We start from the raw sequence: 15,302 nt of genomic DNA, 5'->3' as shown, positions 1-15,302 counted from the left end.
TATGAAGGGGGATATTGTTTTTACACACATACAAAATCATTAATTTATCTCCTATAAAGAGATTCACACACATATAAATTATTTAAGAATTACGATGTCTCGATAAAAATGGACTATATATATTGTTAATGGGTTAAAGAAGCTTCTAAATAATTAAGAATGTACTGAAATATTACTATAAATAGCTAATAGCTTCTAAAAAGTCTTCGAGCAGAATCTCTCCCAGAGTTTTGTCAATAACAAAAGAAAACAAAAACAGAAAGTGAAGAGCAAAAAAAACTCGTGTAATTGTTGACCTTTTGGTCAAACGTGCGTCCTTTGAATGAAGCTGTTCCAAAAGCTACTTTAACCAATTGGCATTAGCTGTCTTACTCTTAATTATACAGTTACAAAATAATCACCCACCAACAAATTATGATTAAAGCCATCCTCTCAGTACGTATACTGGGCAGAGGGCTGGTTCAATATAAGGACAAGATCTAGAGCTGTTTGTTATTTCACTGGACCCCGACAGCTTTTTGTTCTCAATTACAAAATTACCACCTCAAGTAATTACTGTGCAGCTTCTAGAAATAAGAATCTTCTTATGTTTTATTATTTAGAATAAGCGAAAGCGATAGTTATTATTGATGAACAAACAAAAGTATAAAGCAACTATATATGGTTGCAGAATATGGGTAAATATTCCCCAGTGACTAAACACAAAAACATGTTGAATTGATATGAGAGAAATATGCACAACCCAAAAATGATTAAAATCCATGATTCATCAACCATAAGCACATGTGCTCGGACTTGCAAATTCACATTGCAACTACATAAAATGACAAATATATATATCGAAAGCTGAAAACTAAAAATAAATAGAAAAAAAAAACCACAATAAACTCATAAAGAGTTCCTAAAAATTATTAGACTAAAACAAAATAAGAAGCAAGACCACTGCTCCACATCCTCCGGGCAACCCAAAGAGAGTCATAACGCCATACCGGCTAAACTCATAGTGTCACACAAGCTAAACCCGAACCTAACGTAATTCGACATCTTCCCCTCTTTGCAACTCCAAACTATGTCGAAGGTTGACAAATGAAGCCAAATCCTTGTATACGTGGCCAAAAGATGGCGACAAAATCGTTTCACGTGCCTTAACTATGTTGGAGGAAATGTATGTCTAAATATGGATGTTAAAATATTCATATTAAATCGGAAGACTTGTAGCTTAAGTGATTAATATCATTCACTCATTTTCTAGGTATTCCCCTTCTCTAATAGCACTTATATACGTACACACATCGATAAGAGTTTTTTTTCTTCTTTTTCTTTTTTTGTACCTTTTTTTGTTGAAAAATATATTTTATTTTAAAAAAAATCATAAGATGTGTACAATGGATAACCAAAAAAAGTGAATCCACAACCCAACCCAAATGTGATGACAACCAGGAACAAGAGCATAATTTTAATTAGAGGATTCACGGTCTAAATACAATCACAGGGTCCAAAAAGAGCAAAATTACGTACATAATCTTAATTTTTTAATTCTTCTTCTTGTACCTTTATAATTTCTTTTGTTTATTGCACCGTTTAACGTCATGTCTTTAAATTAAGGTATCAACACGAAATATTAAAATGCAATATGAGGTGGAAATCAATTAGATATATTTTGGAATTTTTTAAGGGGCAATTACCAAAATATCTAATTTTTATTGTATGGATGCCATTGACATTTGCTAGAAATGGCTCCTTCACAGGCATTTACACCACTAAAATGAACTGGTGAGAAGTTTATTTGTTGTTTTGTTTTTAAAATTTCAAAATTAAGTAAACATTCAAAATGAGAAAAGAGTGACAACCCGTTCATATGAGACAGTATATACTTTGTTTGGTTGCTAGCTACTTTAGGGGTTCCTGCAAACAAGGGTTTCACAACCATGCATGATTCACAATGCTATTTTTGCAGAACCCCAAAACCGATTGGTGGCGATACTTCCAAATTATAAAAGAGAGATGGGGAGGAAAAGCAGGGAAGCAAAATATATTAGAGAAGCACACCAGCAGGCAACGAGTCATTGAAGAAATTCAGATTCTTCAATGGCTACCTTGCACACCAAGCTTCTCTGCCTTCTTCCTCTTCTCTTCATCATCAATGGCATTAATGCACAATTAGTCCATTTCCCCCAATTTCCTGTTCCTTTTGGCAACCCTTTCCACGTACCAGACGGGCTCTTGGGCCATCACAACTGGCTCCGGGGCCATCGCCTTGGCGCCTTTTGGGGTGATCCTGAAGCTGTTGCCGCTGGGGGTGATCCTGACGCCGCGGCTGAAGTCGGCTTAAGAAATCTTGCTAAGCCTGGGAAAGCTCGCGACATGATTCCAAAGGCCGACAAAGATGCCGGCAATAAGCCTAATCCCGGGCAACCAAAGCCCGACGAAGGTGCCGGCAATAAGCCTAATCCCGCGCAACCGAATCCCGACGAAGGTGCCGGCAATAAGCCTAATCCCGGGCAACCGAATCCCAACGAAGGTGCCGGCAATAAGCCTAATCCCGGGCAACCGAATCCCGACGAAGGTGCCGGCAATAAGCCTAATCCCGGGCAACCGAATCCCAACGAAGGTGCCGGCAATAAGCCTAATCCCGGGCAACCGAATCCCGACGAAGGTGCCGGCAATAAGCCTAATCCCGTCAAAGCAGTGGTGGATGCACCTGCACAGCCTGACTTCCCAACCCAATACGTGGGGGCATGGGAAGTTGTTAAATTGGACGCAGGTGTGTCAGCCATGCACTTGAATTTGCTCCCAAACAACAAGCTCATGATGTACGATGCCTCAGCCTTTCATATTTCCAACATCAAATTGCCCAGAGGAGAATGCCTTCCCTTCAAGGATGATAAGGGCGTCCAGCAAACAGATTGTTGGTCTCATGGGGTTGAATATGATGTTGAAACCAATGCTGTTAGGCCACTCAAGGTTCGATACCAATCTTATAATGCCATATCAATCATTCACAGTATGACAATATAACAAGACGGCATTTTAACACCACGCACATTCGTGTGTGGCAAATGGTTTGATAATTTTCTATCTTTATTATGAATCTGTTTTCAATAATGAGCAAAAGCTGACCTTGGTGATCTTCAACAGATCACTACAGACCCATGGTGCTCATCAGGAGGGCTTACAGCTGATGGCAGTTTTATCAGCACTGGTGGCTGGATGGATGGAACAAGAAGTGTTAGATACTTCGATTTATGTCCAAATTGTGACTATAGGGATCTCCCAAACGCGTTGGCAGAACCAAGATGGTACATCTTGGACAATTCTCAGTTTGATTTCTTGAGCACCAAGAATTGGTTTAGGGTTTCCAAACTTTTGTTAAAAATATGTGTTGTTTAATTTGTGATCATAGGTATGCAACTCAGGTGACCCTACCTGATGGAAGATTCTTCCTGGCGGGTGGTCGCAAGTCATATAGCTTTGAGTACGTGCCGCCGGAAGGACAAGTCAACAAACAAGCCATTTTCTTCCCACTCCTCGACGAGACCACCGACTTAGACGAAAACAACCTCTACCCTTTCGTCCACCTGTCCACCGACGGCAACCTCTTCATCCTCGCCAACAGCCGCTCCGTCCTGCTCAGCACCAAGACCAACACAGTCATCAAGGAGTTTCCAGTGTTGAAGGGTGGTTCACGAAACTACCCGGCATCAGGGATGTCGGCGCTACTGCCGATAGACCTCAGCGTCCCCAACAACGCTCCACTCATCCCGGCTGAGGTCATTGTCTGCGGTGGCGCAAAGCCCGAGGCTTATGGTCTTGCAGGCAAAGGAAACTTCCTTCCGGCCTTGCAAGACTGCGGCAGGCTTAGGATCACAGACCCCAATCCACAGTGGGCCACCGAAGTCATGCCCTCTCTCCGTGTCATGGGAGATATGCTCAACCTCCCCACCGGAGACCTCTTGATTATTAACGGCGCCCAACAAGGTACGTCCTAGTTTTTTCGCACATTTATTTACAAGGTGCTCAATTATGTATGATAAGAATCATAATCAAAATCTAATATAATATTAGGATTTGATACAAAAAATCATTTTATTTGAGAATGCTATAAATACCATGGTTAAAATAAATGTAGCAATTTGACCACCTTTTTTTTCAACAGGCGCATCAGCATGGTTCCTGGCGGAGCAACCCAATTTCACTCCCGTGGTTTACAGTCCCAACAACAACGCGGGCACCCGGTTCAGGAACCTAGCCCCGACCCAAATAGCCAGAATGTACCACTCAACGGCGGCCTTGCTCCCCAATGGCAAAATCCTGGTAGCAGGCAGCAACACCAACCCAGGCTACGACTACAAGGCCAAGTACCCAACCGAACTCAGAGTGGAGCACTTCTCGCCGCCTTACCTGGACCCGGCATTGGCAGCCCACAGGCCCGCCGTCATCGCTCAGACCTCCGACGCCAAGTTGAAGTACGGGCAGCCGTTCACGCTCCAGTTCCAGCTCCAAGACAACCCCGTTGGCAAGGCGGACATCAAGGTCACCATGTACTCGCCACCGTTCACGACGCACGGATACTCGATGAACCAGAGGTTGCTTGTTTTGGGTAAAAATGAGCTCACAGAAGCTGGCCCCGGGGTTTACAAGCTTCAGGTGGTGGCCCCGGCGACAAACGTGTTGGCTCCGCCAGGGTACTACCTGGTTTTTGTGGTCCATCGGGGTGTGCCTAGCGTGGGTCACTGGGTGCAGATTCTTAATTAAATTAGGGCTGTACGTAGCCCCAAGTCCATCATCAACAATCAAGCAATCAATGAATTAATTAATCATCCTTGATCATACCATCTTGCTTCTTGGGTTTTATGTACGTATATACACCAAGCAAACCTTTCAGTTATATACATTCATTGTTCTTTACGTATCATATTGATTTATGCAACATTCTTTGATTTTTTAAAGTAAAATCATCCAACGAAATGTCAATAAGTCTTTTAAATACGTTTAAAAATCAAGTAATTAAGAGTATTTACCTCAAGCCGCACGTCTAAGCAAACTCACAGCTGGCCAACCCTACTACAAACAATTAGTCCCAAGCACGACTCTCTCTCTCCTAATCACAACGCGTCCCAGCTAAGCCCCACTTACAACTTGACACCCTTTCTCTCCTGCTCTTACAAAAATACAGCAGATGACATTGGGGCACCACACCACGACCCCGTGTACAAATAGCATTTAACTTATTATTAATCAAATAAAATTATTTACAATTTAACTGGAGCATACTTAAAATTAAATGTTTTCTTCTAAAAATTAGAAAAATTGTAAGTCAGAGACTATGATCATTTATTGTAGTGCGGCAACTTATATATAAACCAACAAGAAGACATTCCCGTTTCAATTGTTTTAAAACAAGAGAGCAAAGTTTAGTTGTGACTGAAGTTGAAAATGGCAGTTTTGCAAGCTTTTCTGATTGCTCTATGCATCATTGTGTCTCATCAAAATTTGGTTGATGCAAAATTTTCCAAGAGTATGTATATCACCTGGGGTACCCAGCATGCTACAATTCAAGGCAATGGTGGCGAGGATCTTAACCTCGTGCTGGATCCATTTTCAGGTTAGAACCATCCAGGTGCTTAATCATAGGCATAGCTTTTCAAACCAAAGCAAATAAATAAGCTAGGAAACAGAGATTATCTGCATCATCAAGATGTTGCAGGATAAAGGTTGATTGAAATACTGCACGTATCCATAAAGCTTCGGATAGGCAGATTAGTTTGTTTCATAAACTGTTAGTCCATGATCCTTCCATGATATGGCATTCAACATGTTTTGCACTAAATTTGTTTAGCTCATCTATTCATTAGAATATATACATGGATGAAATATCTACAAAATGAATAAAAGGTCATACAGAGGTCGGTTTTTCTTCTCTAACCAGACTACAATACTCTGCCTTTGCTTTGCAGGTTCTGCTGTTCAATCAAAGAGAGGCTTCTTATTCGGAAGCATTGAGATGCTCATTAAGTTGGTACCTGGGAATTCCGCAGGGACGGTAACAGCCTACTATGTAAGTTACTTACTAACTTGGGCAAGATACAAACTTCATAAAAACCCTAAAAATTTGTGTCTCAGATTCATTATTCTTAATTCAAATCAGCTATTTTCAAGGTGATAATATAGAAATGTGGATGAAAAGATCCCAGGCAGGGGAGGTGTTGAAAAACTCACTTTCACGTACTTTTCAAATAGAGTTCAAATTCTTTCTCCTTCCATTGATGACTAAACAAGGACCTGCATAATAAATTAACATGTGCAAATTGTCCATACTCAAATTTGTGCAGCTATCCTCGACAGGAACCAAACATGATGAGATAGATTTTGAATTCTTAGGGAACATTTCTGGACAACCTTACATTGTCCACACAAACGTCTATACACAAGGAAATGGAAGCAAAGAGCAGCAATTTTATCTCTGGTTTGACCCTACTGCTGATTTCCACAACTACACCATACATTGGAACCCCACTGAAATTGTGTAAGTTAAACTTACGGTAGAGGCACCTTCATTTGCAGTCTCAAAAGGGTGAAAAATCATCCTTTTCTGTTTGACTGGAGACACACATGCATACATACTGCTCTTCTGAATTGAAAAGCTTTTCCCCAATAAAGGCTCATTTTTCCCCTATCTCTCTTAAGATCCTGAAAAACATGATAGATTCACTACCACAATCATTCTACCTGATTTCACAGTATATTTCTACTAGTTCCATGCGTCATGGAACCAAACAATTCCTACACCTCAAATTCTCTTCTATGATTTCAGGTGGTATGTTGATAGTCTACCAATTCGTGTTTTCCGAAACTATGAAAACCAGGGGATTGCTTACCCCAACAAGCAAGGGATGAGGGTTTACTCAAGCTTATGGAATGCTGATAACTGGGCAACTAGAGGCGGGCTAGTCAAGATAGATTGGACCAGTGCACCCTTCACGGCTAGATTTCGAAACTTCAGGGCAAGAGCCTGCAAGTGGAACGGAGACATCAGCATTAGTCAATGTGGCACCACTTCCCCGGCAAACTGGTGGACCTCCCCTATATACAGCCAGCTGAGCAGTGCTAAGCGGGGCCAGCTGCAGTGGGTCAGAGATAGCTTCATGATCTATGACTACTGCAAAGATACTAAAAGGTTCAATGGACAGATACCTGCTGAATGTTTTATACAACAATTCTGATTTGAGGCTACGCAATCAAGCTATATAAAGAGACCCGAATCCCGTTTCTACCAGATGAATGATTCTGCAGCCTTAACCAGTTTTCTTCTTTCAGTTCACAACTGAAACAACTTTCTTTTGGTTTTCTATGTTTGAGCTTTTTTATTATGTTTTATTATACTGTAATTCAAACAAAGTGTGTGTTTTTTTTTTTCCTTCTTGTTAACCATTCATTCACATTTGTCTCATTCTTTTGCTTATATTTCAGTTACCTTAATCAATAAATTTTCAGAGAAAACGAAGTATCATTCTTCAACAAAATGACAAAATTTCCTCTTGATTTTCCTCTCTTTTCTGAGCAGCCAAACACTCAAACATCAATAATCAAAACAAAACAAGCTAGCTACGCGTAAAATTTCTACAAACAGAAAACATAAATTGAAGTGTTACCTAATCAATCAGAAAAGATGAAATCCCAATTACGTGATACAAAGCCAAATGCCCAAAACAATCAAAGCCGTACCGAACAAAGCGAGGCCGAGGTGGGTCTGTTCCCCCAAGAGCCACCCAAAGACGGCAGTGGCGGCAAACGTCGTCGCATTGGTGACGGGCACGGCCAAGGAGATTGGGGTGTGGCTGAGTATAGCGAAGAAAGTAGCGGAGGCCGAGAGGTTAACGAAGAAGGGGACTGTGTACTGCCAGATTGAGAGGAGCTTGAGCCAGCTCTTGATGGAAGTGAGAAGCTTGTGGTGAATTCTGCCGGGCTGGGCCTGGGCCTGGGCCGAGGAGGAGGATTTGAGGGCTTGGTCCCAGAGGAGAGCGCCGCGGCGCATTAGGGCGTTGGTGGCGCCCCAAACGAGGCCCACCGCGATCATCTTCTCAACGTCTCCGATCATTGGCTTTGATCTGATCTCTTTTTGTCTCCGCTCTGTGACTTCGATGGTGGTAGTATGTAAAACTGAACGGAGCGAAGCGAAACGACGACGTGAAATTGGGATTCTTATGAAAACAAAATAAAATACGCCAACGGGTAAGTGGATAAAAAACATTGACTTGCCACGTTCGAACTCCTCCATAAAACCTTGGTAACAATCTCCCCAAATAGTAATTTCATTTTTGGGTTGAAAAAATAATTAAATTATTTGGCTAACTCATGTGAAAATAGGTAGACCCAAGTGGACACATATTGGGTGACGTGGGAGCACGTGTGGCAATGGGAGGAGTAGCCCAACACCTTATAAATCCAGACTATGTCTCTTAATATTTCAATGTGGGACAAACACTCTCAACATAAGGTCCATTTGATGAGGAATGATGGTTCAGGAAATTGCTTTTGGTTTCGTCAATTAGTGTTCCTATTTTCAGAGTTTCTGCTTCATAATGCAGACTAGTACTGATGATCACTTCTTGCTTTCCGGTGCTGAGAAAGAAAGAATCTCAGTTTTACTTGTACTACTTGTCATGGCAAATTAAGAATCTCATTGTTGTTTGCTGAAATATTGAATTCTACCCTTCTCTAATTAGACCTCTCTGTCTATAATCCTGGTCTGATAACCAGAATCTCATGAAACCAAAATCTTTGGTGGTGGAGAGAGTCCATGGCAATCGACGCAAACTATTCAAGCACCTTGTGCAATATTTTGTTTTTGGAACCACACGTGAGAACTTAGAAACTGAAGTTGTGTTTCTCTCATGAAAAAAAGAAATACCCATGCTAACTCGTCTGTAAATTGGTAATGTAGCAGGACAAAAACGACATTAACTAGTTAGCCTTATTCACGAATTGACCCCACAGTCTGTTGTCTATTTGAAACTATGGATAAATTGTCAATTATTCCTTTTGCAATTGAGGACACATGCAGCCACAGTCCCGGACACCCAATGAATAAATTTGTAAAATCCTCTACTTTAATCACTTGTACTAAAAGAACAAATTTAATTTAGTGTAGGAATTTGGTTCCCATAAAAAAAGTAAAGAAAAACCATACAAATACAAAAACTACGTAGTTAGCCATTACAACTGCATAATTTATACAAAAACTTTTAAAGAGCCTATTTGGATGGAAAAATCTCCACCCAACCAGTCATCATTTTCTAATTACAGGTATTAAACAAAAAAGATTAGATAATTCTTTCCATTAAAAAATATATATATTATCAGTCTCTTTTTGTGGTCGACATATATGAATATCTATCCGCTGAAGGCTTTTCTTTTCTCTTTTTCGTGGCAGTCAGTCCACTTCAAAGCCCCTAAGCGTAATATAGCCTCTTATCAAGGGTAGCACTGTAAACCACTACACCTATTATTGGTGCTTGTGCCGCCGATTTCGACGTGACCAAATTTAGATGTCAATAAAACAAGACGGCGACGGCGCGAAAGTATCAATCACCTGCAAGAGACTATTCCAGCTGTCCGGTGAATCCCTGCTGCAAGCCATTGTACACCGTACACCTCAATCATGGAAAATCAAGATAAGCAAATGTTTGGAAAACAAAATAAAACAGTCTATAATCACCGTACAGGAACAAAACCTGCGCGCGAATCACGTTCCTGACCTAACCGATCTACCCGCCCTTTCTACCGTAATTCATTTGGCGGTAAAACAACGAATTGACAATAATATCCTCATACAAAACGACAATCCCCGTATCTCTTTATCCATTACGACACAAATCCCTCCTTGGTCAACAAGTCAATGGTCTCCACCATTTTAAAGTTACAAAAGTACCCCTCCAGTTTCTCTCTTTATCCCCCACGACTGTCCTATCTGTCTCTTGTTGCCCAGCCTCCGCCTGTGTGTGGCCTCAGTTTTTTAGTTCCAACTTGGAAAAAAGCACTTTCGAAAATATTTTTTCTTTCTTTCTGAATTTATCGGATTTCGGATTCGGATCGAAAATTGGAACCTATAGCTCCGGTTCTATGATTTGAGAGACCCGATCCGTGGAATTCGGGCATGGAGCGGATCGTCGGCGGCAAGTACAAGCTCGGCCGCAAGATCGGCAGCGGATCTTTCGGTGAAATCTTCCTAGGTGAGTTTGTGGTTTAATCGGAACCGTTGATCATAGAAACAGCGACTGATCTCTGTAATTGTTAAATTCATTTTGCAGCTACTCACACCGAGACGTTCGAGATCGTCGCCGTTAAGATTGTGAGCTCCTAATTATCTCTCTCTCTGTTTTTTCTTTCTTATTTTTGAATTTTTCAGTTTTATTAAGTATATATTACTGTTTAATTATGCATATGCAAATCCATTGTTAGAAATTTGAAGTTTTCTTTCGGATTCTCTTCAAGCTTCGTGAACTCCTACTTACCAAAGAAGCAAATTTTTTAGTTTAATTACTAATGAAATTAACTAATTAGTCTGATTTTAATTTGTGGTGAATGCAGGAGAACAGTAAAACAAAGCATCCCCAACTGCTTTACGAAGCCAAGTTATACAATATCCTTCAAGGAGGAAGTATGTGCTTCATTCGTTTATATTTGATTTATGTATAATTTTATGTCATTATTGGGTTAATCGTGTTGTATTATTTTAACTAGGTGGAATTCCGAACATAAAATGGTCCGGCATAGACGGCGAGGACAATGTGCTAGTTCTCGATTTGCTGGGACCAAGTCTTGAGGATTTGTTTGTGTATTGTGGGAGAAAGTTTTCACTCAAGACTGTCTTAATGTTGGCCGATCAAATGGTAACCATTATGGAGCTTACGGAGTGGAGCTCATGCATGCGCATATAGTTAGTTTGTTTTTCTACCTTTTCATTTTCAGAACATTTCAACTTTCTTTTTTTGAAGGGCAAATGATTTTCATATAGTTTATCTTCTTCATGTCATTGGATGTTGCACTTTTTATGTGTACTATCGTGTCAATTGACTAATTATTTCTTTCGTTTGATCTTGTTATTCAAGATTACGAGGATAGAGTTTGTGCACTCGAAAGGTTTTCTGCATAGAGACATAAAACCTGATAACTTCCTCATGGGTCTTAGTCGAAAAGCAAATCAGGTGCTGTATCTTCTATGCCTTTTTCCTTTTAAGAACGTATTTCAACTTTAATTTCTTGGTTTTATGTCGTCATCACTCTCCTTCTTGCATTTGTCTTGTCAGGTTTACATAATTGATTTTGGTCTTGCAAAAAGATATCGAGACTCCACAACCAATCGTCACATCCCTTACAGGTATTTCCAGTTCATGGCAATCTCATTTTCCCCCTCTCTGCTGAAAAGCTTAAGGAAAAATTGAGATATTCAAATTCAAATTTTGTATTGATTTATATTCTTCCCGTTACCCCTTACTGCATACAGGGAGAATAAAAACTTAACAGGAACTGCACGTTATGCAAGCTGCAATACTCATCTTGGAATTGGTAAGCTGCATGATGTTAAACCTTATTAGTTCGGTGGAATAAATACTCATTAACCTTATTGGTGTCTTGTTCTTAGAGCAAAGCCGACGTGATGATTTGGAGTCTCTTGGATATGTTCTTCTGTATTTTCTCAGAGGAAGGTACATAATCTGTTTCCAACCCTTTTTTATAATAAATGATTCATGCCATCTTCTGTCTTTTCCCCTAATGATTACTTTTCTGTTTATAGCCTTCCGTGGCAGGGTTTAAAAGCTGCCACAAAAAAGCAAAAGTATGACAAAATTTGTGAGAAGAAGTTATCAACCCCTATTGAGGTGTGTGCCAATTACTTATGCGCACTTTGAAAGTTCTATATGGTGTCAACTGGTCTGACTGCTGTTTTCCATAGGTTCTATGCAAATCTCACCCGGTGGAGTTTGCGTCATATTTCCATTACTGCCACTCACAGACATTTGATCAGCGGCCTGATTATGGATTCTTAAAGCGCCTATTCCGTGATTTGTTTACTCGTGAAGGTAGTGCTGTTCAAACTCAATATATTTTTTCATCTATTTTAAAGTTTTTTACATTGCATAGCCCCCTCTTAGCTTTAAATCAGTATGATTTCATATGTTGTATGATCTCCCGTTTAACTGAAAGTCCAATATGAAAAAGAATGCCATATGAATTGTATGTATTTCTTATGCTTAACTGAACATTTTAGAGCTATATTTTGATATGAATTTTATATTCTGTGGATGTTTTTTTTTCTCCAAATGGCAGGATATGAATTTGATTACATATTTGATTGGACCATCATAAAGTACCAGCAGTCACAAAATAATAGAACTCAGTCTCAGTTATCCGTAAGTTTCATTGCTGTTCGGTCTTTTTAGATATTTTTAGTTGTAAAGTATTTCAGGATTGGGTTACCGCTGCACTTCTAATTTGAAAATCCACATGTTACAGCCAGTTCCTGGACGAAGCAACAGTCATGCAATGCCAGTGCGTGTAGATAATCATCAAGGTTAGATCTTGCTGATGGATTTTTGCATATCTCAGATAACTAACTTCTCTGATTTGAGTTTGACAGCAGCCCCTATTTTTGTCACAATTTTATTATTAGCATTCAACTTTGTATGTCGTCATGTAGTCTAGTTACACTTTATGAGAGATACGGAGTTGATGTATTAACAAATATCAATTGATTTACAGAAATCACATTTTTCTTTGTAATTATAACTGGCAGGAGGTGCTAGTGCTTCTTATCCAGCTGAGGTCACAGATCGAATTAGATCAAACAATGCCACTGGTCCTGGTGTTCGGATGCAATTTAAACCATCAACAGGCAGGAATTTGAATTATGATAATCCTCTTGAAAAGAATGTAAGTCATATTACTGTTGAACAAGTAAATAATTAATATTCCTTCCTTCCTGTGACTTTTTAGATTTTCATTACCCTTGGATAAAAATTCCTTTTATAGATTTCAAATGAAGCATACCAGCCGTCTACTTCATTTTCCGGCACCTCAAGAAGGAATTCCACAAAACCTATTTTGCCCACTGAAGCTGCAAACACTGGTCATGGACATGGCAGTAAAGTAGGTCCTTCGAGTAGTTGGATTCAGTCACTGCAACGCATGTCTTCAGCCAAGTGACCAATATGGTAATTCATTGGATCCATACTTGAGTCATTATTTGGGTGGCTGCTTTCTTAATTGCAGCAAATACCTGACATATTAGCATCATTGTTGACTGGGTGTGGTCCACTGTGTTTTAACAACAGATTTGCTCCAGAAGATTCTAGCACATCTTTGAAGCTCTGCAGATTTATGGTGATTTAATGGTCAAATTTGCAATCTATTCATGAAGATCTTGGTGACGCGTCTTTGGAGACATTGAGTTAGTTCCTTCGTTGGTGCAAGCTTGTTATGTTTTTTTTCCTTAATGTGACTAAAAATGTGTTGGTTACGAAATACGGAATACCCAAAGCTTGGATTCTGTGCTGTACATAGATCTCATAAGTGTCCCAGCAATCTTGTATTTAAGTTTTTCTTGTAACATGAATTATGTGTATACTATTTTTTCCCCCGCTCTTGTTATTAGATAATAAGTTGTCTCTCTGCAGTTTGATTGTTGTTGACAGTGTTTCTCTATTTTAATATTCCTAAAAGTGGCTGTTGTGACGTTAAATTATATATTTTGAATGAAGAAGCATCATGGCCTGATTGGCTTTGAGAAAACTGTTTTTCTGTTGTGTCAAAAAGTCAGAATGGACAAGTGGTCAGAGGTCATGTTTGGAAAAGCTTCTATCTTTAGTTTTGAACTTATTATAAACTGTTGAAAACTAAGATAAAGGAACTGAAAATTTGTTTCTGACACTTTCACATGTTTTCAGCTGCCTTTTAAAAACTTATCTGAGAAGTTGAAAAACACAGAAAACAGTTGAGAGGCACTTATGATATACTAAGGTGCTATTGGCAGTTATGAAGGCTACTTTACCAAATTACTCCAATACCGATTCCTCTCTCAGATGTCTATAATCAGGTATGCATCTCTCTCTCTCTCTCTCTCTCTCTCTCTCTCTCTCTCTCTCTCTCTCTCATAAAGGTTTCTATCTTAATTGTTCATTTCACCCACTATGCATTTTAATTGAACATATCTGATCTAACATCTGAGGAACAAGTCCTTATTTAATTGATGTCATTAGAAAATATGTATATATTTGCATTATTGGTTCTTTTTTAGCCAAAGGAATCTCATGAACTCATTTCCCTTGGAAATCACTCAGGAGTGGCGCTGCTAGCTTACTGTTATTACATTCCAAGTAGTATGCGCTCAAGGGGATCAAGGCCAGTGTTCTCACCCCTGAACTTTGAGGTGCAGTCGCCATCCAGGAGCCGAAGCCCTGGGGACATTACTAACTTATAGATGTTCTTTGACTGTCCAGGATTACCCAAGATTTTGGTTTTAGTAAAGATCTTTGATCTATGCCATCTATACCAATGCTGTGTAATTGTTATTTTTTATCTGCCAGAGGAATCTATTGATCAAGGGGATTACATATATGCCGATGGTGGTGCCATGCCCGTGCAGTTGCTCAAGTATCTCATGATATATATATATATATATATATATATAGATATCTCCTACAGCTTTTAAATTGAGGAACATTCAACATATGCAATGCAATGTAGTAGTGTCGTTTGTGATGGGTCTTCTGGTAAATGTATTAGTGTTGTCCCAGATTGTTTTGTTTCGCCTCGCTTGAACGCAACTGTGAGGTTGTCAATAGAATAGAATGGGTCTGTAGGATGATTTCGGGTCGGGTGTGGATGCTCCAGCTCTTTGCTGGTGGAGAAGCTGTTTCAGTTTTTTTTTGGGGGGGGGGGGGGGGGGGGGGTTGGTGGTGCCGGTGTGGTGAAAACGACAGTCTATTTAGCCAGCAACCACAATAAGACAAATAGAGGAGTAAAAATTGAGAAATCTTCAAAAAAGATGTGGTTAATTTAATCCACAAGAGAGCAACTAAATTCTAGAATCTAAAAGAAATGATCACAACTATGATCAGTTTCAGTGCACTCAAGACTGAAGAACAATGACTGTCAAATCCTTAATAACCCTTACAACAGCTGCAAGCAGGACCCCAGCTTCTGATTCTGAACTGTCAACTCCAACCATCTGAGCCAGTAGCTCAAGCTTCTTTCTCACCCCTTCATCATTGAATAAATCATCAGCACACTGCTCTTCCTCT

At 39.7% G+C, this 15,302-nt stretch overlaps 4 protein-coding genes across 7 annotated transcripts; 3 read left to right on the top strand and 1 right to left on the bottom strand.

Moving 5' to 3' along the window:
• On the top strand, window positions 2,049-4,994 carry LOC18771068 (aldehyde oxidase GLOX1). Its single transcript, XM_007203044.2, has 4 exons — window positions 2,049-2,964; window positions 3,139-3,299; window positions 3,404-3,978; window positions 4,157-4,994. Exons 1-4 carry the CDS (start codon window positions 2,089-2,091, stop codon window positions 4,753-4,755), a joined length of 2,211 nt encoding a protein of 736 aa, XP_007203106.1. The 5' UTR covers window positions 2,049-2,088; the 3' UTR covers window positions 4,756-4,994.
• LOC18769773 (probable xyloglucan endotransglucosylase/hydrolase protein 26) lies at window positions 5,437-7,624 on the top strand. Its single transcript, XM_007203980.2, has 4 exons — window positions 5,437-5,605; window positions 5,958-6,058; window positions 6,333-6,526; window positions 6,815-7,624. Exons 1-4 carry the CDS (start codon window positions 5,437-5,439, stop codon window positions 7,221-7,223), a joined length of 873 nt encoding a protein of 290 aa, XP_007204042.1. The 3' UTR covers window positions 7,224-7,624.
• Window positions 6,031-8,220, bottom strand: LOC18769208 (transmembrane protein 234 homolog). Of its 4 annotated transcripts, none has more exons than XM_020567599.1 (2): window positions 7,726-8,220; window positions 6,031-6,282 (listed from the first exon to the last, which is right to left on the bottom strand). In XM_020567599.1, the coding sequence occupies exons 1-2, from the start codon at window positions 8,096-8,098 to the stop codon at window positions 6,233-6,235; spliced, it is 423 nt and encodes a 140-aa protein (XP_020423188.1). In that variant the 5' UTR covers window positions 8,099-8,220; the 3' UTR covers window positions 6,031-6,232. The 4 variants fall into 4 exon arrangements, with proteins under 4 accessions (XP_020423188.1, XP_020423189.1, XP_020423190.1 ...); XM_020567600.1 differs by lacking the exon at window positions 6,031-6,282 and adding an exon at window positions 6,932-7,012 and having other exon boundaries at window positions 7,653-8,216; XM_020567601.1 differs by lacking the exon at window positions 6,031-6,282 and adding an exon at window positions 7,093-7,121 and having other exon boundaries at window positions 7,726-8,217.
• On the top strand, window positions 9,948-13,791 carry LOC18771708 (casein kinase 1-like protein 3). Its single transcript, XM_007202065.2, has 15 exons — window positions 9,948-10,232; window positions 10,311-10,351; window positions 10,591-10,660; window positions 10,744-10,892; window positions 11,112-11,207; window positions 11,310-11,380; window positions 11,507-11,568; window positions 11,645-11,708; window positions 11,798-11,882; window positions 11,957-12,083; window positions 12,331-12,413; window positions 12,517-12,574; window positions 12,797-12,933; window positions 13,033-13,214; window positions 13,335-13,791. The coding sequence occupies exons 1-14, from the start codon at window positions 10,157-10,159 to the stop codon at window positions 13,204-13,206; spliced, it is 1,293 nt and encodes a 430-aa protein (XP_007202127.1). The 5' UTR covers window positions 9,948-10,156; the 3' UTR covers window positions 13,207-13,214; window positions 13,335-13,791.

The sequence above is a fragment of the Prunus persica genome, chromosome G7, assembly GCF_000346465.2.
Source record: "Prunus persica cultivar Lovell chromosome G7, Prunus_persica_NCBIv2, whole genome shotgun sequence".
In the NCBI taxonomy this organism is placed as follows: Eukaryota; Viridiplantae; Streptophyta; class Magnoliopsida; order Rosales; family Rosaceae; genus Prunus; species Prunus persica.
Note: the sequence above shows the minus strand (reverse complement) of the source record. Positions and strands in the feature narration are given on the sequence as shown.

Coding starts and splice junctions, on each gene's coding strand:
- LOC18771708 (XM_007202065.2), top strand. CDS start 10,157: ATGGAGCGGATCGTCGGCGGCAAGTACAAGCTCGGCCGCAAGATCGGC. Junction 10,352..10,590: donor AGATCGTCGCCGTTAAGATT/GTGAGCTCCTAA, acceptor TGGTGAATGCAG/GAGAACAGTAAAACAAAGCA. Junction 11,883..11,956: donor AGTTATCAACCCCTATTGAG/GTGTGTGCCAAT, acceptor TGTTTTCCATAG/GTTCTATGCAAATCTCACCC.
- LOC18769208 (XM_020567599.1), bottom strand. CDS start 8,098: ATGATCGGAGACGTTGAGAAGATGATCGCGGTGGGCCTCGTTTGGGGC. Junction 6,283..7,725: donor CCTCGGCCTCGCTTTGTTCG/GTACGGCTTTGA, acceptor TTTATTATGCAG/GTCCTTGTTTAGTCATCAAT.
- LOC18771068 (XM_007203044.2), top strand. CDS start 2,089: ATGGCTACCTTGCACACCAAGCTTCTCTGCCTTCTTCCTCTTCTCTTC. Junction 2,965..3,138: donor ATGCTGTTAGGCCACTCAAG/GTTCGATACCAA, acceptor GATCTTCAACAG/ATCACTACAGACCCATGGTG. Junction 3,979..4,156: donor TATTAACGGCGCCCAACAAG/GTACGTCCTAGT, acceptor TTTTTTCAACAG/GCGCATCAGCATGGTTCCTG.
- LOC18769773 (XM_007203980.2), top strand. CDS start 5,437: ATGGCAGTTTTGCAAGCTTTTCTGATTGCTCTATGCATCATTGTGTCT. Junction 5,606..5,957: donor CGTGCTGGATCCATTTTCAG/GTTAGAACCATC, acceptor TTTGCTTTGCAG/GTTCTGCTGTTCAATCAAAG. Junction 6,059..6,332: donor GGACGGTAACAGCCTACTAT/GTAAGTTACTTA, acceptor AAATTTGTGCAG/CTATCCTCGACAGGAACCAA.